The sequence below is a fragment of the Oreochromis aureus genome, linkage group 10, assembly GCF_013358895.1.
Source record: "Oreochromis aureus strain Israel breed Guangdong linkage group 10, ZZ_aureus, whole genome shotgun sequence".
Classification (NCBI taxonomy): Eukaryota; Metazoa; Chordata; class Actinopteri; order Cichliformes; family Cichlidae; genus Oreochromis; species Oreochromis aureus.
The window spans coordinates 12,389,180-12,409,233 of NC_052951.1; the positions used below are offsets into that span (position 1 = coordinate 12,389,180).

Below are 20,054 nucleotides of genomic sequence, written 5' to 3' on the forward strand. Positions count from 1 at the left end.
ACTGATGTGGCCTTTGAAGAATATCCCATTTTAGCAAATTGTTGTTTTTGTGGTTTGCTTTGGCTCGTTATCCGTTTGCACTGTGTAGCATCATCTGATCAGTTTTGTGGCATTTCGCTAAATCTGAGCAGAGGGAACAGCCCTGAACACTTCACAGTCCATCCTGCTCCTTCTATCATCATCAGCACACACAATTTATATAGTCCCTCTGGCACCTCATGCCATAACAATGCCTCCACCATGTTTGACAGATGTTGTGATTAGCCATGGCTCATGAGCTCTTTCTTTCTTCCTTTCTCATAATTCTGTCTTTCTATCATGCCGGTACAAGTTCATCCTCGCTTAATCTAACAAAAGGATTTTTTACTATTATTTTATTAATATTATATCATTAGAATATCACCTCCTTTAGCTGTTTTTTTGTTTTGTTTCTTTTCATTTCAACACTTTGAAGCAATTTAAAATATTATGTATATTTTGTTTGTCATGAAATAACAAGGAACAGGCCTCACCTGGCAATGAAACAGGTGTGTCATTATCCAACAAATGATGGCTCTAAGTCTATGCTCCAACTGGGAAAGATGATTCTGGTTCGACTAAACACTGCCTCAAATAAAATTGCCTGAAATGCCTGACGAGTTTCAGTTTTATGAGGCTGATTATTTACAGCTGGGTTGGGTTTATTGAATTTAAGATCTGAAAAAGTCTTCCAAATAGTTTTAACAACAGATCAGAGATGCTGTAGAACAGATGTAGAAAAAAACTTACAGAAAATGATGACATTTAAGAAGTAGTTTATTAGATCTCACACTATTGCGTTTTACTTTCACTAGACAGCGAACCTCCAAATATATCCTTTCTTTGTGCTTTTCTTTGTCCGTCCTTTGAACCTTAACTGGTGCCTCATGTAGTCCAGGATAACACGTGGCCACACTCGAGTAGCCTGCGTTTTATAGTCCATGAGAAACGCGGCTTCCACTTGTGGGAAGTTCGGGGTATCTTCTCCAGGACCAGCGTTGGCTTCCAGAGGAGTGGAGATGATGTGCAGGCGATAAGGACTCCCCAGAAAAGCCTGTGAACATGTGAATAGTAAAAACTGTTATTTTCTCTTTTATTTATACACTATTATTATGATTATTGTTAGGATAATAAAAGAGCAATGCCTGACAATACACTGATAATAATATTATCAATTAAAGAATTAATTAAAGCTGCTTATGGAAGGAGTGCAGGGCATCTAGGATATAACCAGAACCAGATCTAATAACTTACTTTCATTTGACGTTGAAAAAAAAGCTGTTTGCATTTTTTCATAATTTCAAAAAGCATTTGAACCTTAAACCACTTTGTTTGTTTCATATCAACATAATTTGTAAGATAATAGCAGATTACATTATTTTAGAAGGAAGTTCAAACTCGCCCAAGGAATTAATTCTGCTGAAATGAAAATTACAGTAAATGCATATCACACTAGGGTGTAAGTTCCTGTGGTACAATCAATAAGTTACCTCTGGTTTTTATTTCTGTGATGAAAGTCAGCAAATAAAGTCACAACAAAATGTACTTTACCTCATTGTCGTCCTGGGAGATCTCTCGGGAATCCAGAAGCATAAATAAAGTTAAGACTAACAGGAAAGACGATCTCAGCAAAGAGCAGCTTGATGGCATCCTTTCCAGAGAAAGTTCAGAGTTTTTAAGGGTTTTCGAGATTCTTTGCACCAAATCCAAGCTTAAGACGAAGAGTCTTGTATAGGTTCTTCTGGTTTAGAGGAGAACTCTAAATGTGACGATGCGCCGTTTGAAATGAATGAATTCTCGCCTAATGTGGAAACAAACTTAAAGAAACAGACTTGCTTTTAGTCCCGAACATTATCCATCTGGCGGCTAACCTATGCATGGCTATCATGTATCCGGGGTATAAAAAGATTTATTCAGCTCAAATGTGAATTGGCTTTTCTTTAACACAGTAGGCGACATCATTAAAGGGACATGAAATACTGAAATTAACAAGGATTAAATGGCCTGAATTCATCGTATGCATAAAGCCTTAATGAATCAAGTCTTAATAAGTAACCATAAAACTGAAAGGCAGGGTACGGCTTATGTCTGGAACGAGCACATTAATAATGTAGATGATATATGACACAACAATTAATTTTAAATTATAGAAACACTTCAAGGAACATGGTATTGATGAGTGTTGTTCAATAGAACATAAGCTAACCCCACAGCAATTTTACAGTGACACAGTATGTTTTGTATACGTTTTTCAAAGGAATCATCTTGGATAAGAGTTATAGAACCCTAAAGACACCGAATCCAGCAAAATATATTGGATTAAATTTATTTCTTCTAATAGTATCAAATCGTTTCCTTCATACACAGTCTCTTGTTTCCAGAGCTCAAAGGCAAGTGGACAATTATCTAAAAGCAGTTTTATGGGCAAGTTGGACCTGTTCCCTTATTACATCGTGGCAAACTTGGCAGATTAAATATAAACACTTGTTTCCAAGTGTTTGACATTTGGTAGCTTTTCAAGAGGTTGATGCAGGTGAAGAAGGCTGAATGAACCTATCAGAGAGATAGCAAAAGCTTGTTTTGCAAAGTCAACATTCTGGTGAATTCTGATGAAGTTCTGGTCAGCTCAGCAACACCAAAGAGACCTGAAAGGCCATAGAAGACCACTAAAGTGGGAGGCAGTGCCTTCAGGTTTCATGGTTTCAAAGACAATTTCTCTACTTTCAAGATAAGGCTTAAAACTTTCCTTTTTGATAAAGCATGCAATTAGGGCTGGATCAGGTGACCATGAATCCTCCTTTTAGTATGCTGCAATAGGTCTAGGCTGCTGGGGGCTTCCTGTAATGCACTGAGTGTTTCTTCCTCACTCACTCTGGCTCTCTTCCACTGTATGTCTTTTGTCCTGTCTTTCTCCCCTATATTTCTCACGCTATCCATTAAATTGAATTGAACTGAAGTGAATACAGAGGGAAAACTATAAAAAATATTGAATAAGTAATGATGTGTTATAATTGTGTGTTATACATAGAGAATGAGAATGAAAATCCTGATCTGAAAAAGGTCAGGGGATAAATATGTCTGTGAAGGTTCTCAGTCATCCAGGTCATCGTGGTCAAAGGAATTTGCAAAGAAAAGCGTCTGGACTTCTTTGAGTTGCTTGAAGACGTTTTTTGGACAGAGAGGACAGATGGTTTGAAAGAGGAGTGAAAGAGGCCATCTATGTCCACTGTGAGCGACCATCTTTGAACAGAGGTGGTGGTTTACGACACCAACTGTCTGCCATCTATAATCCAGTTTTGAGTTCCCTCCCCAGACGCCTTAACGCCCACTCACATCCTGGGCCATCTGACCTCAGGAATTCACATGACAAGATGGGGCCAGGTTTCACAATGAGCTCACCCGAAACCCTGGCTGATTAGGTCCCACACCCGCTTTCACACCTTGGCTCATGTGATTAGAGGATCACCAGGGGGTCCTTTGTCCCTCCTTGGGGGGATACTCCCACTGGGTTTAAATCTGGGACTCTCGGCCATTTGACCTTAGAACTGAAGAAGCTTCTCGGATGAGAGGTGAAACGTCTTCAAGCAACTCAAAGAAGTCCAGACGCTTTTCTTTGCAAATTCCTTTGGTCAGGGGATAAATTTACATGTATAAGACCTACAGTCCATTTATTAACCATATTCTCCAATGCATTTGCAGTATTAGTTTTTCACTTTTATCTCCATTTCTTGATTATTCCTCTTGCATATGTGTTGTAGGTTTGGGTCTATGAAAACCATGGCTGGTGTGGGCTGAAATAATCTTTCCCTTTAAATTATGTGTAAACATACTATCAAAGCAGAAGATTTTCTAAACGGCAAACACTACAAACAGTGTGAAAGATGGAAAACTAAGCATTCTGGGGTGCAAACCTCCACTAAGGCAGCTCACTCTCTGGGCATAAACATTAAACTAGGAAAGGTAATAGATAATAGGTATAATAATAGGTAAATAACTGGAAATTAATAACTTGAACTTATTAAATAGTATTTGACATTACTTTTTCTAAATATATAACACATTTTAGGGTCAACTTGAAAGAAAGACAGATATGGAACGTAATAGTGAGCTCAAATATAAAATGTGACACATTTGGATGCAAAATATAATGTGATGTTTAAAATCCTCATATACCAGTAACATTTCCCAAATGTTACCAGTACAAACAAAGGCAGCATAAAAGACATTTTATGAATGTTTGACTTTATTTGACCTTAAAGAAAATGTGAGAGATCCAAAGTAATGTGATATTTAGAATCCCCATATATCATTCCCTTTATGCCTATATGTGGTCAGTAGAAAGAATAGCAGTAAGAAACATAGTTTTAAATAGCTCTATATAGCATTATTATCACGTTGACCTTCAGATCAATCTATTGACCTTGAAGATAAGGTCAGAGGTCAAATGTGACATGATATTTTAAATCGTTCTATATGTTGACAACACACACCGCACTTTTAAGAATCATAGTTTCTAAGTTTTAAGGATTTTTGTCAATTTTTGACCAAAAAATCATTAATTTGACCTTGAAGACCTTGGAGGATGTAAGCCAAATTTGAATGGGTTGGTAACGTGACCCCAGTATGCACCCCTAAAAAGTTTGATCAAAAGTCGTCTTGATGCATTCTCAATCATCCAGGAAAATAAATCTCCAAAAGTTGAATCTGTTCATCTGGACGTAGCCTTTTGTGGGAGAAACGTTTCGTCACTCATCCAAGTGACTTCTTCAGTCTCAGCTGACTGCAGGTTTCCCCAACCCTTATAAACAGTACATTTGCATAATGACTGAAACCAGCCCACTGAAGGAACAATGGGCTGTGAGGTCAGTTCCTTAATCATAATTATGTAAATTCCCATCACCATTGATCAACAATCACTGACCACTGTTCTTTAATCAGTGGGTTTTGGTCAGTGATTGTTGATAAGTGGTCATGGGAATTTGCATAATTATGATTAATGATGATCAACAATCACTGACCAAAACCCACTGATCAAAGACCACTGATCAATGGCTATGAGTACCATTCACAGAGAGTTGGGGAATGGCTGCAATCACAGCATTGTAAGATGGCAAAAGATGTACCCTTAGGCCCCCTCCTCGATTCAGAGATGGTCTTTCCCTTTTCACGTAAATGGCCTCCTTGACTCCGCGCTCAAACCAGCGTTCTTCCCTGTCCAGGATGTGTACATCCTCATCATTGAAAGAGTGTCCACTGGCCTGTAGGTGTAAATAGACTGCAGAGTCCTGGCCTGACGAGGTCGCTCTTCTGTGCTGTGCCATCCTTTTCACCAGAGGTTGTTTGGTTTCCCCGATGTATAAATCCTGGCAATCCTCCTGGCACTTAACAGCGTACACTATGTTACTCTGTTTGTGTCGGGGGACCCGATCCTTGGGGTGGACCAATTTTTGGCGCAGTGTATTTTGGGGTTACACCTACAGGCCAGTGGACACTCTTTCAATAATGAGGATGTACACATCCTGGACAGGGAAGAACGCTGGTTTGAGCGCGGAGTCAAGGAGGCCATTTACGTGAAAAGGGAAAGACCATCTCTGAATCGAGGAGGAGGCCTAAGGGTACATCTTTCGCCATCTTACAATGCTATGATTGCAGCCATTCCTCAACTCTCTGTGAATGGTACTCATGGCCATTGATCAGTGGTCTTTGATCAGTGGTCTTTGATCAGTGATTGTTGATCAATGGTCATGGGAATTTGCATAATTATGATTAAGGAACTGACCTCACAGCCCATTGTTCCTTCAGTGGGCTGGTTTCAGTCATTATGCAAATGTACTGTTTATAAGGGTTGGGGAAACCTGCAGTCAGTTGAGACTGAAGAAGTCACTTGGATGAGTGACGAAACGTTTCTCCCACAAAAGGCTACGTCCAGATGAACAGATTCAACTTTTGGAGATTTATTTTCCTGCACAACCAAAAAGAATGACACGCACGTAAACTCTACCAGGGCGGAGGTGATAAAGTGTGGCTTACCCTCCAAACCAGTTGGTGGCGCTAATTCCATGTTTAGTTGTACACCATTTCCAAGCGAAGAACAAGAAGACGTGAAGGCTACGGAGAAAGAGGGGGACGAACGAGACCACCATACAAACTATTGTTAAGGTATTAGAGTAATTTATTGACTTTTCCTCAGTTATATCAGTTGGTCTGTTATTTAGAATAAGACAGGTCTGTAGAATGAGACCGACGGGTAATTCAGTTTATTTAATTTAATTTAATTTATTTCATTTTATTTTTAGCTAACTCACACGGCTAGCGTAGTGGCTAACGATACATGGCTGGATTATCGAGGGTCCTAACTCGCCCTGAAACACGAATTTACAGGTTTTGTTTCGACTGAAAGACTCAAACCTGTATGTCCGGATAGCTAATAATTTTGATCTCGTTTTTTTTTGTAAATTTTGTACATCCCAGTCTGATGATATCAATGATAGCTATTATGCAAGACAAAGGAATCACTTTACGGCAAGTTACGCACGTCGTCTGTGACAGACCATCTGCATTTCCTTGTTCACGGTCCCCCTTGTTTGAATGACTGCCGTCACCAAAATCCTTTTGAATTAGAAGGTCAAATATTAATAGTCACTTGTTGTAAGTACCGTCCCGGTCTCCATGTGGCAACCGCACATACTGAATACAGACTAAAGGAAACAGTTTCCCTGGTTTATAATGAGAACAATCTTCAACGAGCACTTTGCGGACATGGTTTACTGACTTGTCACACTAAATCAATGCACATGTGTTTTGAGTTGTTGTGTTATATCATAGCAGTTTCTTCTTGGGAGATGTAAATCATAAACTTTGGCTTTGCACTTTGCACTTATCAGGTCTTAATATCAAAAGTAAAGCCTTCCTTAAAACGATTCTGCTTGTAGCCAGCTTAATAGTAATCACTGGATACTACACGTCATCTGGATTTTCTTTCTTCATGCAGATGGGAGACAGTGATGATGACCATGATCGCAGGAGAAGGGACAAATTCAGACGGGAGAGAAGTGACTATGACCGTTCAAGAGAGAGAGAGGACCGGCGCAGAGATGACTGGAATGACAGGTAAGAAAGAGAGACGCTATTGGGCACAAGCCAGATTCAGTGAAACCTGATACAGCCAAATCATATTCGGATGAACTGCTATTAAATGGTAGCTCTTTGCTGCTCTTAAACTGAGTAAAGTGGATATTAAAGATAGACTTGTGTGTTTCTTACCTTTCTTTCTTTCCTCATGTTTTCTCTCCTTCCTCTGATTGTGATCATTGGCCCAGGGAGTGGGATAGAGGCAGGGAGCGGCGAAGTCGTGGAGAGTACCGGGATTATGATAGAGGTCGAAGGGAGAGATTTACCCCACCCAGACACGACATGAGTCCCCAGCAGAAACGCATGAGAAGAGACTGGTAGGATTTGCAATGTTACTAATTCACAATCTCTATAACCATCTCTTATTTTACTTAAAGCCCCTTATCCGTTCCTGGCAGGGATGACCATGGTGGAGACCCCTACCGTGGGGGGTATGACTTGGGTTATGGTGGTGGTGGAGGAGGGCCCAGCTATGGACCACCACAACATTGGGGCCATCCCGACATGCACCTCATGCAGCCTCATCAGGGCATCCCCATTCAGGCCAGGTAATTAATTTAAGTTCAGTTTTGAAGTTAAATGTTACTTTACATATCTTTAAAGATGTTTTTAATGTTGTTACCTCAGATATGTCTTTTTGCCAACTAGCTTCTTCCAACATCTCTCTCTTTCATTAGGCTTGGTAACATCCACGACTTGGACTTAGGTCCTCCCCCTCCAATAATGAAGAGCTTTAAGGAGTTTCTGCTGTCCTTAGATGATTCTGTGGATGAGACTGAGGCAGTCAAACGCTACAATGAGTACAAGATCGACTTCCGGCGGCAGCAGATGCAGGACTTCTTTTTGGCTCATAAAGATGAAGAGTGGTACGATCTTAGATGCCTTTCCTACATAAGCCCTTATCAAGAATATAATTTCTTTATTATAGTCGTAATAGAATTATTGCATTGACAGATCAATTAGCATTACTTAAGCTGTTATTTTCTGTTGTCCTCACCAAATGTGATTGGCTCTTTATTTCTTTATTGGCCTTTTCATCATTTTAGATTTAATTGCTATTTAAAGGCAAATATAATAGGCTGAGCCTGGTCCTTTTGGTGGGTTTATCTTAGAATTCTATTCAAAAATTCAGATGATGTTTTTATGTGTAATTGATGGCTAATGCAATTGGTACATTAAAACAAGGTGCATGTATATGCCATCTCCGTTATGTTCTTGTTAAACTCACAAATCAAAAGGAGTGGAAAGGCATTTGGTATGACAGTTTCACCCAGTACGAGGACCAGGCACACACAGTTAATTTATTTCTAATGACTGTTGCTACAGTACTTGTTCACAAAATAAGAAAATCAACCCAATTTCAACATTAGTTTATATTTGTTATAAATGTATTTTAGGAGTTTAAATTTTTTTATCCATAAATATCCATAGTTACACTTTTGTGTAACTGAATTGTTTAAAGTCATCATTTGGTGCAATAACGTGCTTTGACCAAAACGTCTGTGTTCTTTGGGTTGATTGTCTTATTTGGAGTAACACAAGATTCATAATTGTGTGCTGTCTCTTAATGCTTTGACACTTGTTTCACAGGTATTATGCAAAATTATTCTGTTTTGTCATAACCCATTTTTCTTCCCTTCATTTCAACTACCACGTTGACGACGATTTTTTTCAAGATAAGAAAAAGTGGAGCTCATCCGCAAGAATCGGTCTTAGACAGACAGGGCATGCACTGCGCACAATGCAGTTGCTCTTAGACACACAGTAACAGGGATTTTAGATAGACAGCCATGTCCGCACACGGAGAATTTTTTTCTTGTTTTATCCTTTTTCGACACAATTTTCTTTTTATATTCGGATCAAATCCCAAAACCGAATTTGTGTGCATACAGACACACCATTGGGGTGAAGTGGAGCGCACTTTCACAGAAGAGACCCCGCTCTCTGTATTTATTTGTTATTAAACTGGCAGAACAAAAGGTAACTGTAGTCCACTTAATGCTAACATTTTTAATGTGACATTTTGAATATGTAAATGTTTAATTTGATCATCTCTGTTGTGTTTTTTTTTTTTCCTGCCTTTTTTTTCTTTCTTTCTTTTTTGGTGAGTTAATCTCAAATCTTCTAACATTGTGGAGTAATTGGCTATGAAGACCACAGTCAAAACTTGGAATTACAGAAAGATATAATAACTAGTGTATACTGAACACAAATTACATTCTTTTCATATGCTAGATTGCTTATTGAGTTGGAGTTGTTTAACATTAAAAAAAAAAACCTATTCAAAATAAATATTCTGTTAAAAATGTGATTAGAAGAAACTGAAAAAAGTGTAAAATACACAGATGTAACGTAGGCTTGTAATATTTATTTGTTCTCTAACTTTTGCTTCCCGCCCATCCCGACCCCCATCATTCTCTCCCCAATCTGTTGTGGACGCCCAACTCTGGACACAGGTTCCGATCCAAGTACCACCCTGACGAGGCCAGACGACTTAAGGCAGAGGCCCAGAGGGCTCTGCACAACCGTCTGAATGTGTTCGTGTTCCTAATGGAGAATGGCTGGTTTGATAATGTCTCCCTGGACATTGAACAGACCCCAGCCATCATCAAAGTTCTGGATGCAGGTGAGGTCTCAAACAACTTAAAGAGCATTGTTGAGCTGTGGAGTTTTCATTTGTATCTACAATTAAGTCTGCTTTTGCAATAAAAGCAAAAATGATGTGACCTAATTGCATGGATGGTACTTAGAAGAGTAGTCCTATGGCTGAACCATAACGTTCTTTATGCATTTCAGCTGTGATTAAAATGGAAGGGGGGACAGACCATGATCTTCGCATCTTGGACCTGCCATCTGAAGAGGAAGAAGACCGAGAGAAGTCAGCATCTATTTCCAGGGGCACTGAAGTTCCCAAGAGAGAAGACCTCAAAGCTTTGGGTAGTGACTGCAAACCAGTGGAGAAAGACAGAAATGAGAAGGTATGTGTGCTCTGTTAGACAGGCGGTAGAAATTTCATGAGGCTCTGTTGATGACAATGAACTGTGCCACAGGAGGGTAGTGACTCAGCCAGCACAGAGAGAGCTGCCACAGCAGAAGGAGAGAATGTGAAAGAGGAGGCAGAGAAAGAACCAGCAAAAGAAATTCCTGAACCTAAGAAAGTAAGTGTTCCTTCTGTTACTGAATTAGTTCTTACCAAGAGAAACAAATAAACCGAACTGACCTGATTGTTTTTCAATTTGATTGTTTAGCCAAGAAGAAAGAGGAAGCGCAGCGGGGACAGCGATGATGAAGCCAGCGCTTCGGAGAGTGACTCGGACTCAGATTCAGACTCCAACTCTAACTGCTCTGACAAACCAGTGAAGAAGGAAGAGGAAGACAAGGATGAGGAGGAAGAGGAAGGTGAAGGTGAGAAATCATGCCTGTAGTGTCTGGTTATACATTTTCAGGAGTATAATATGTATCTTTCTGTAATTTAGCACTCATCAAATAAATCTCCCTTTCCTGTCTAATTATCCAGAGGAGAAACCTAAGGAGAACTCTGAGGAGGACAAGAAGGAAGAGAAAAAGCCCAAAGATGACTCTCCTAGACCACGGCCTCTCCACAGAACTTGCTCTCTGTTCATGAGAAGCATCGCTCCCACCATCTCCAAGGCTGAGATTATTGCTGTGAGTTGTATAAAAGAAGCGTACCTAACAGATCCAGATCTTTAAGTGCACTAAACAGATACGTGTCCTGGTTTAAACTGAGCATCTGTGTTCTTATTTGTTGTTTTTTTTCCTTCTCAGCTGTGTCGACGTTACCCTGGGTTTCTGCGTGTTTGCTTGTCTGATCCCCATCCAGAGCGCAGGTATGAAAAATGAAAACTTGGCATTATTTGCTACACTAAAGTGTAATTGGTTGGATTAGTGTAGTCACTCATGACTTTGACATGAAACCTGCGCCGTTTCAGGTTTTTCAGACGTTGCTGGGTGACTTTTGACCGTAGCGTCAACATCAAAGAAGTCTGTTGGAACCTTCAGAACATTCGGGTAAGTGCACCAATCATAAGTGTTGGCACTGCTATAACTTTGTGTTGCAGGTGGTTTTAGAGATGCAGAGATCTTCCAAATTTCAGCTGAGGCCTTTACCACTCTGTTTTTACCCTTCACAGCTGCGAGACTGTGAACTGGCACCGGGGGTGAACAGGGACCTGGCTCGGAGGGTGCGTAATGTTAATGGCATTACTCAGCACAAGCAGATTCTCCGCAATGACATCAAGCTGGCTGCCAAGCTCATTCATGCCTTGGATGAGAAAGGGGAACTTTGGAGCAACAAGTCCCAGGAAGAAGGGCAAAGCACTGAGGTATAGTACCTGTACCCATGCGATTTAACCAATTTTTCTCAAGTTATTTGACCATCATCATCATTTGTGGGGTTTTGTTATTTCCACAGTTGCCAGCTCAGAACCCCATCCTGAAGAATATTACCGATTACCTGATAGAGGAGGTGAGTGCTGAGGAGGAGGAGCTTCTGGGCTCCGGGAGTGGAATGGATTCTGAGGAGGGCATCAAGGAAGGAAACCCTGCAGAGATGACTGTTGAGAGGGATGACAAACTTGTCAAGGTCATTACTTTACCACACGTAGAACAGTTTAAGATATAATATCCATCTGATCTTCTCTTTTGAAAGTGGGTTTCTCCGTTTGTATCTTCACTGTGCTAGGCCCATCAATTTTGCCATGTGTTGTTTCAGGTTTTGGATCGTTTGATCTTGTACCTCCGTGTTGTGCACTCAGTTGACTACTACAACACCTGTGAATACCCCAGTGAGGATGAAATGCCCAACCGATGCGGCATGATTCATGTACGTGGACCCATTCCTCCAAACCGCATCACACATGGAGAAGGTCAGTGTTCTTCCCTTTTCATGTTACGCGACACAAAGGAGACCTCTGGGATGAAAAACTAAATGTTGACTCAGCTGTAGTGAAAATGAATCTTCCAACATCCTGGAGTTGATGTGAATTTTAACTGTTGTGTTTGCTAGTTAAACATTTGCTATGCTTAGATTATTTTACCACCTATCATAAACAGTGCCTAAATATCAAATGTAGATACTGCAGATTACAAAAACAAGTTTAAGTGGAGATTTTAAAGTTTTAGTGTTGATTCAGAATTTTAATAAGATGACATCACTGTATCCTCATTCAACAGTGCAACAGTGGGAGAAGATGATGGAGGAGAAGTTGGCTCCCTTGTTTAGTTTAAAAGAAGTCTTGTCTGAAGAAGAGGGGGTGAAGATGGGCCGCAAGGACCCTGAAGAAGAAGTGGAGAAGTTTGTGTCTGCCAACACACAAGAACTGGGAAAAGATAAATGGCTCTGCCCTCTAAGTGGAAAGAAATTTAAGGTTGGCACTTGGAAAGAAGAGTATTCGGGACTGTACAGCATGACCACAGTCAATGCATTTTATTAAACACAAAGGAGATATACCAGTAGTTTTTGTTAGAAGTTCTGTTGTAATTAAAACAAAAATAATAATCAAGAATTATTTTTGTATATTTTTTTTTAAATGTTTTATTTCAAATCAAATTCAAGGGTCCAGAGTTTGTACGGAAGCACATCCTGAACAAACATGGGGATAAAATTGAAGAAGTGAAAAAGGAGGTTGCTTTCTTCAACAATTTCCTGATGGATGCCAAGAGGCCATCACTGCCAGAGATGAAACTTCCTCCTCTTCCAGGCCCAAGCCAAGGTCAGTTTGAGATTTTTGTCTAATCAACCCGTAAACCCAGAATTACAGATATTTTTCAACGGAGATAAACAGAATCATAGGAAAAAGATACACTGGGCCTGTTTCATCCCGCAGGTTTGCTCAGTCCTAGTATGCCGTTTCCTCCCCAAGGTCATCAGGGTCCAATGGGCTTCGCACAGCCTCGTCCTCCTCTGATGGGCTACGGTGGTATGTTCTGAATTTACCTTTTTATACTTAAAGTGAGAATGTGCTTTCCAGTCAAGCCGCAACATTTTTTCTTTTTTCAAATTAAAATCATTTTCTGAAGCTGGTGGGCCTCCTTATCCACCCAACCAATATGGTGGAGGCAGAGGCAACTATGACAACTTCCGCGGACAAGGTGACTACCTGGGTAAGCCGCGCAACATCAGGTGAGACCGCTGTACGTGTCTTTATTTTGCTACAAACATTTTCTTTTTACTGCTCATGTGGAAGTTTGAAACTCCCTTTAAAAGATCGTTTCCACTGTTTTTCTGTTTGCATTGCCATCCATTGCAGAATGTCACGAGGTGACCCACGAAACATTATTGAGTACCGCGACCTGGATGCACCAGATGATATGGACTTCTTTTAGAAGGTTCACATTTAATTTCTTTGCTCTTTACCAGTGTTGTGTTCCGCCTGCTTCTTGGAGTAATGAGATTATTTCTTTTCTTAAAAGGCTTGTTTTGTAATTATTGTGCAACCAGAACTGCTGTAAACAGATTCATTAATAAAATTGTGATCAAATTACAATAATAAGTATTAAAATACTTGTGAAGTCAATCTGATATATATAAAAAAAAAAGCAATCTGTGACAAAGTGCATCATCATTGTTTACTGGATCTTAAATAATACACAGCTTTTTTTTGGGGGGGGGGTACAGTTGCATTTTGTTCACAATCAAAACAACACAATATCCAGTAAGATTGTATTCTTTTGTTCATGAAAACTAGTGGGATTGTTTTAATAATGCAAACAACATAGGAAAAGTACGTCATATTGTGAGATAGTAATTGAAACATTCCAAATATGTACAGCTTTCAGAAACACGTGAGAAATATTTTTTCAGTATGTTGTTAAAATTATTGCCAAACATGATTAAACCAATAATCCTCCAGTGTTTTCACTACAATGCGAATACAGCGGTGCCACATAAAGGCTTCACATCATAATTATTTAAAACATGTGATGAGGAGTTTTAAATACAGGCACATTTTTATAGACTGATGATCACAGAAACCTTCAATGTTAATATAGGTCCATCACATCAGATCCATAGTGACTCCAAGTCGTATTTGGTGTAAACAGTTTATGTCAAAATATCTAAATTATCTGAAGCTTGTGATTTTCTGAAAGTCCGCAGCTGACCTTGTGTTCATGGAATAATTTGGAAAGGGCCTCCATGTAAAGTGTGTGATAATGGTCGACTTCCTCGTCTGTGGGCATGACACGTTTTGGCACTGAGATTGGACTTCCCACTGAAAAGAGTACAGTGTGAGAATAAAATGGGCTCAGTACATAAAAGTGGTATTGGCTATTTAACCTCCTAAGACCCGAACTCTTCCACACCATGCATTTTTAATTTCTCTTTGATATTTGGGCATATTGGGGCCCGATGAATGTAAAAACAAAGAATTCCCAATTATTATTATTATTTTTTTTTACCTTATTTTTGTTTTTAAGAAAAATAAGAGCCAGATATGAGGATATTCATTTAGTATTTTAATAGAACAGTAGCAGTATAATGTCCTTATAAGCGGATATCAGGCCCTTGTAGCGCAAAATTGAGTATTTTGGTCTAAATAACCCAAAATGTGATGTCCACATATGTGGACGCCAGGTCCTAGGAGGTTAAAGAATAATAAAATACCCACCAACAGTCGTGATTGGAGTCCTGTAGGGCAGGAGAACAAAGCGCTCACCGACAAAGAGACACGGTGCAAAGCCCATGATTTTTTTAAACAAGTCCTGTAACCGGCGGCACAGACTGCCCTCTGCGAAAATCACCTGCTGGTAGAGCTCATTCTCCCCGAATGAATAAACGGGCACCAGATCAACACTGTGGAAGGTCAGAGTTCAGGTTTGTTCAGGTTTCAGTGTTTTACATATTCACATATTTTGGCTTTCTTAGTTTGTAATTCTCACCCCAACTCAAGGGCCACTCTGACAAATCCCTTTCTTTCCTTCATGACCACTGTGTTGAGTCCGGGAGAGGATGCCAAAGACTCAGCAGCGCCCCCTATCACAATTACCACTGCATTCCCTTTGCCGCTTTTTGAAAGGAGGTGGACCAGGCTTGGTTTGCTGACTGGGTAAAGTCCTTATCAGACAGAGTAAGAACATCAGAAGTTCAGGTCAGGAACATAACAGGGACTTTTTTGTTAAGCTGTAACATGCAGGTCTACACTGTCAACAGGCTTTCAAATTCAGTTTGCATCGGTAACATGTAGGTTTTCTTTATCTTCCATTTGCATTCCACAAAGTAAAATCACTTTTTTCTGCAGAACATGAACTGTATACTGTAGTATGATCAATAAACTGCTGTTGATGTGCTTTTTGGCCTAATGTAAAATGCTTCTCGGACTAAGAAGCGGAGTAGTTTAATCCCCTTGCTGAAACATGCTATAAATACCTGCGCTCATGATGTACTCCCTATTGAATGGTATCCTGAACAGGCCCGCCAGTATCGCAAGGCTGGCTCGCATCCCGGGAAATGCCTCGGCAAAGCCACAGCTCTCCGTGCTGAAGCAGGTAAAGGCTCCAGCACACATGATGCCATGTGGGTGAGAACCTAGGATGTAGTTTTTGTTTGGATTCAGCTCGGCTGTCTTGACCAGCTAAGAAAGAACATTGACACAAGAGGGTTAATGTTGGTCATCACAGATGTTGCTGCTGTTAAACAGCCATTCCCATTTTCACTCATATGACCTATTATCTGACTGAGGCAAAGATTAGATGCAACTTCATGTTAACTTGTTCTTGCAGGCTTTTGACTGGGTTCCCTGTGTGAGGGCCTCAAATATAATATGCTCTTTGCAAAGACTAATTTCAGGATTTTAGGTTTCTGGTAGTTCAAGTGTGCACTGGAGTAAAAGTGTATCTTTCCGCACGCCGAAAACATCCCAACATGGAATTCAATTGGACATTTCATAGGGTTTGTTGAGATTTTTGAAAATATTAGCTGTCCTGTACACAGTAAGCATCTGTGTGTTGCAAGCAAATGTAAACAGATTTAAGGGTCTTTGCCCAAAACTTACTTTAACAGGAAAGTAGTCTCTCATGTGCTCCCATACCTTCCACTTTCTCACAAACATCGTTCTTCTGCCCCCTGATGGAGACATTGAAAACCTTAGAAACACTGAGTGTCCCAGTTTCACAGTGCATGTTAGCAAAGCTAAATAGTATCCTGATGTGATCACTGGTATGCAAAAATTGTATACTAAATACAAAGAGTGATAAAAGCAATGGTAAAACTAAAATAAAGCTATTTATAAGCAGCAAACCCGTTTAATGTAGCCAGTATACATGCATATACTGTAAATCATAATTTTTGAGTGTGCTGTTACACACTTTAAAAGGTGGACCTTTTATTACTGTATAAACTGCATATTTTGTTTTTTGTATCATCATTATTTTGCCACTTCATTGGTGTGCACACCTGTTTGGAATTTCTACATAACACAGACTTGGACACGATTGTGCTATTTTCATGCATATTTGAGTTTCTTTACCTCTTTCGGGTGTATGCCAGTCCATCACCAGCCATACAAAGTAGAGAGCAGACAGCGGCCACAGAGAGGTAAACATAAGATACACCATCAGTATAATACAAGCCACTCCTGGAGATGGATGTTTTTCATGCCATGTCGACCAGCATTGGAGTTGGGAAGGAGCAAGAGATTTATTTTAGGAGTTAATTAATAATGCAATTAATACACTGATGTTTGTTAGGAAATGATTAAAAAAGGATAGTATGGCAGCTTCTTACCCAAGAGGAGAAAGCTTAGCACCCACTGCAGAACACTTATTGACTCTAAAAACTCCTTCAGCTGAGTTTTTTCTTGAGTCATTTTTGCAACCTGGAGGCCAAACCATCATTTTTCAGCTATCAATAACATTTTAATGTGGACTCTCATTTAGTAAAGGTCATGACTGTAATGAATAGTATAGCTTATGGCCTTTGAAACGACAAAAGTGGCTTTATCCAAGATAATAAAATTTTAAATTGATGTCTTTATGACAGACAACAGATTTCATTGATGACCAGCACCTAAGCATGTACTCTTAAACTTCCTTTAGGGAAGAAAGAAGCTTGAAACCTTGGAAGGCATGCTGGAGCCTGATCAAATGACTCACTTATGAACAAGCTCACAGGCAAACTTACACACAAGATTTTTTTAACCTGCTGAAAAGTGAAACTATTAGCAGTCCAGCCTAACAAACACTGCAAATCAAGAATCAAACAACTTTTATGCTGCAAAGTACCATAAAATGTATTTTACCTTAGTAGAGTAAGTTTCAAAGTTAATATGAATGGATGCAGATTCGTTGCTTCCCCACAGATCAGCACTATGCACTTTGACCAGACCGTGTACAGCTGCTGATAACAACTCCACTCACCCAATACTTTGTGACACAAGTAACTTATGTCAGAGATAAACACAGCAAACGTTAATGGGATTTAATAAGATACTGCAGTTATTTAATCTTTGTACTTTTACATACAGTGAGTTAATTATTATTGTCCTTTTTGTCTTTGGTCTGGTGATCATCAGGATAACATGTCAGTCTCTTTAGCTGGTGTTATTTCTAGGAATCGTCTCATGCAGCTTCACAGCCACTTGACTTGTAAAATGCATAAAGCAGACTTCCCTATAAGTCTTCTCATGAGCTGATGCTGATTTTCCTGCTACTGTAAATGTCATGAATGTGTTTCTCTCCTAAATGTTGTTCTTGCTCACTGATTTACTGAGATCATTTCTACATGCTTGCCTGGTGATAAGGCTCTGTCCTGAAAGCTCAGCATTTCCTGCATGGTTCAAGAAAGTCAAGTGTTTCTGCCCTAAGCAACACTGAGAGATTTTTATTGTAAAGTAATAAGGAATAATCAACTGGTATAGCAACAATGAAATAGTCTGGCATATAGGATCACATAAGGAAAGAGTGAGGCTTAGGTTCAGACTGATCAAGGACTTTTTTGAAAAACTGATATCAAAAGCGAGACATACAGAAATAAACCGCAGCACAGGCCTTGCCCTCCTCCTGCACATTTGCTCCTGTCAATCAAAGATTTAATACTAAATCTTATTATAAAACATTTTGAAAAATTTGAATAAGGGGAGCAATTTTTAAAAATCTGACTTTCTCAAGTTTTCTCCATCAGTATCCATGAAAAAAACAACACGAATACAAAACACAAAGCAGACATTTGAAGTACTGTAGATATACTGCCACACCACTTCTCATAACACTAACCACCACTCAACTGCTCTGATCCTTAATCATATAAAGAGCTAAAGTCCCACCGGTCCGTCTGTATTTCACTGACTTTATATATCCTGTGCAGTGGAGAAGTTTCTGTCATCTGCTACTGTACTGGCCAGTCCAGGCTCAGCACCATGCCATTTAAACAGACAGAAAGATTTGATTATTTTGTTTCATGTCCTGTCTACTGCACATTAAAGGCTTGGATTTTCTTCTGGTTGGGCCTCTGAACCTATGCTGCGAATGTTGCAATATCACTGTTGACTACTAACAGTGATAATAATCTGTTAGTTACGGACACGACTTTTAAGGAATGTGTCAGGTGCAGCTGTACGGTCAGCATGCATGTGCATTTAAGTTAGATTAATCCTAAATGGGCTAACACCAGATTTTATCTCAGCAGATCATCTTTAGGCTCCAACAGCGATAGATGCATATGACATAAACGTCATATGCATTCTTTAAGTGACTTTGATCAATATTTAGAAAAGTTTTAATCAAACCTAAACGTGGACTTTGGATTCACGGCTCCACTTGTGGCAGTCCAAAGATTCCACTGATACACATGATTACAGCGTGTTTCTCAAGAGGGAGCACTCCTAATCTCGATATCTGAAAGATTCACTTTTAACTCCAACCCAGTCACCCATATAGTCTCCCGTTGACTTTAGGGGGCGTGTCAGACTCACACAGGCCATGTGTTGGCTAGTTGGTCATGTGACACCCACCTTCAAAAAAAAAAAAAAAAAAAAAAAAAGAAAGAAAGAAAAAAGAAAATGCCAGTGTTTGATCATATCACCGGGAAATATGAAAGAAAATAGATTCTGAACTCAACAGTGGGTATTTTCACATTTAATATTATGATGTCCTCTAATATTGTTTGCTTTCACTGCATGGTCATCTGGAGGCAGTTAATACAAAATGTTAATATTCCTATGACGGCTTAGCCTACTTTGTGGTACTCAGCGCGGGCTTTTTGGCGAGCTTATTTTATACTTATTAGTATTTTATCCTCCATTACATCACCGCGATCCTCCTACAATGTTTTTATATGGCAGGCTGACTTTGTTTTTGCACATCGCAGCACTCTGGTGAAATAAAAGGGCTTTTTGTTGTTTGCATAAAAAGCCTTTAAAAAAAAGTAAGGACATTTAATGAGTGTCCTGTTAATATGAGCAGTTTCTGTGGCTTTCACTTTCACTGAGAGATAAATAGCAGGATAACAGGAATCTGCGGCACATTGGATGTTTTTTTTTCTCAAAACAACCACTGGGTTGCTCTCAGGAAGTACTGTATGAATATTAATATGGATGCAAATGCTCAGTGAGGATGCCCAGCGCTTGAACCAGCACAGCGCGCTGACATCTGCGCATTTTTTTGTTTTGACGTTTTTTTCCTTCTTTCTGTTCATCCCCGCATTTGAGAGCGTGTTTCCTTTGCGGATGATTTTGAAAGAAACACAGACACAAGGATGGTGTCGGCTGGGGAGCATTTTAACGTCGCATTGAATTGCATATTGGTTTTCAATAAGATCTCGCACCGGCCAGTCTACAGCGATCCTCGGTAGTACAGCCGTTTATCCCCTCCAAAAATGGAAGACCTTTCACGTCAAGAAAAGGCGTCAGTCCGGTGATCGGCGTCTGAATATCTAATTTTTTATTTCCACG

The 20,054-nt window shown here is 39.7% G+C and overlaps 2 protein-coding genes across 4 annotated transcripts; one reads left to right on the forward strand and one right to left on the reverse strand.

Annotated features, from left to right (window-relative positions):
• The first annotated feature begins 6,077 nt into the window (after window positions 1–6,077).
• srrt (serrate RNA effector molecule homolog (Arabidopsis)) lies at window positions 6,078–14,007 on the forward strand. Of its 2 annotated transcripts, none has more exons than XM_031752568.2 (20): window positions 6,078–6,177; window positions 7,010–7,128; window positions 7,338–7,466; window positions 7,548–7,697; window positions 7,827–8,015; window positions 9,606–9,775; window positions 9,946–10,127; window positions 10,200–10,307; window positions 10,398–10,554; window positions 10,667–10,815; window positions 10,936–10,997; window positions 11,100–11,178; window positions 11,301–11,492; window positions 11,582–11,752; window positions 11,882–12,035; window positions 12,343–12,536; window positions 12,725–12,881; window positions 12,996–13,088; window positions 13,189–13,302; window positions 13,419–14,007. In XM_031752568.2, exons 2-19 carry the CDS (start codon window positions 7,010–7,012, stop codon window positions 13,293–13,295), a joined length of 2,562 nt encoding a protein of 853 aa, XP_031608428.1. In that variant the 5' UTR covers window positions 6,078–6,177; the 3' UTR covers window positions 13,296–13,302; window positions 13,419–14,007. The 2 variants fall into 2 exon arrangements, with proteins under 2 accessions (XP_031608428.1, XP_031608427.1); XM_031752567.2 differs by having other exon boundaries at window positions 13,189–13,291.
• Window positions 13,724–18,958, reverse strand: mogat3b (monoacylglycerol O-acyltransferase 3b). 2 transcript variants are annotated; one of them, XM_039618428.1, is made up of 8 exons: window positions 18,891–18,958; window positions 16,892–16,982; window positions 16,635–16,742; window positions 16,161–16,231; window positions 15,536–15,740; window positions 15,049–15,223; window positions 14,778–14,962; window positions 13,724–14,381 (listed from the first exon to the last, which is right to left on the reverse strand). In XM_039618428.1, the coding sequence occupies exons 2-8, from the start codon at window positions 16,971–16,973 to the stop codon at window positions 14,227–14,229; spliced, it is 981 nt and encodes a 326-aa protein (XP_039474362.1). In that variant the 5' UTR covers window positions 16,974–16,982; window positions 18,891–18,958; the 3' UTR covers window positions 13,724–14,226. The 2 variants fall into 2 exon arrangements, with proteins under 2 accessions (XP_039474362.1, XP_031608430.1); XM_031752570.2 differs by lacking the exon at window positions 18,891–18,958 and adding an exon at window positions 17,406–17,534.
• Between the last annotated feature and the right edge of the window lie 1,096 nt (window positions 18,959–20,054).

What these genes read in the sequence shown, in the direction of transcription:
- mogat3b (XM_039618428.1), bottom strand. Translation starts at nt 16,973, where the DNA reads ATGACTCAAGAAAAAACTCAGCTGAAGGAGTTTTTAGAGTCAATAAGT. An exon ending in CTGGCATACACCCGAAAGAG is followed by an intron (nt 16,232 to 16,634) that starts GTAAAGAAACTC and finishes TGTCTCCATCAG; the next exon opens with GGGGCAGAAGAACGATGTTT. An exon ending in GACTCCAATCACGACTGTTG is followed by an intron (nt 14,382 to 14,777) that starts GTGGGTATTTTA and finishes TACTCTTTTCAG; the next exon opens with TGGGAAGTCCAATCTCAGTG.
- srrt (XM_031752567.2), top strand. Translation starts at nt 7,010, where the DNA reads ATGGGAGACAGTGATGATGACCATGATCGCAGGAGAAGGGACAAATTC. An exon ending in AAACGCATGAGAAGAGACTG is followed by an intron (nt 7,467 to 7,547) that starts GTAGGATTTGCA and finishes CGTTCCTGGCAG; the next exon opens with GGATGACCATGGTGGAGACC. An exon ending in GGTAAGCCGCGCAACATCAG is followed by an intron (nt 13,292 to 13,418) that starts GTGAGACCGCTG and finishes CATCCATTGCAG; the next exon opens with AATGTCACGAGGTGACCCAC.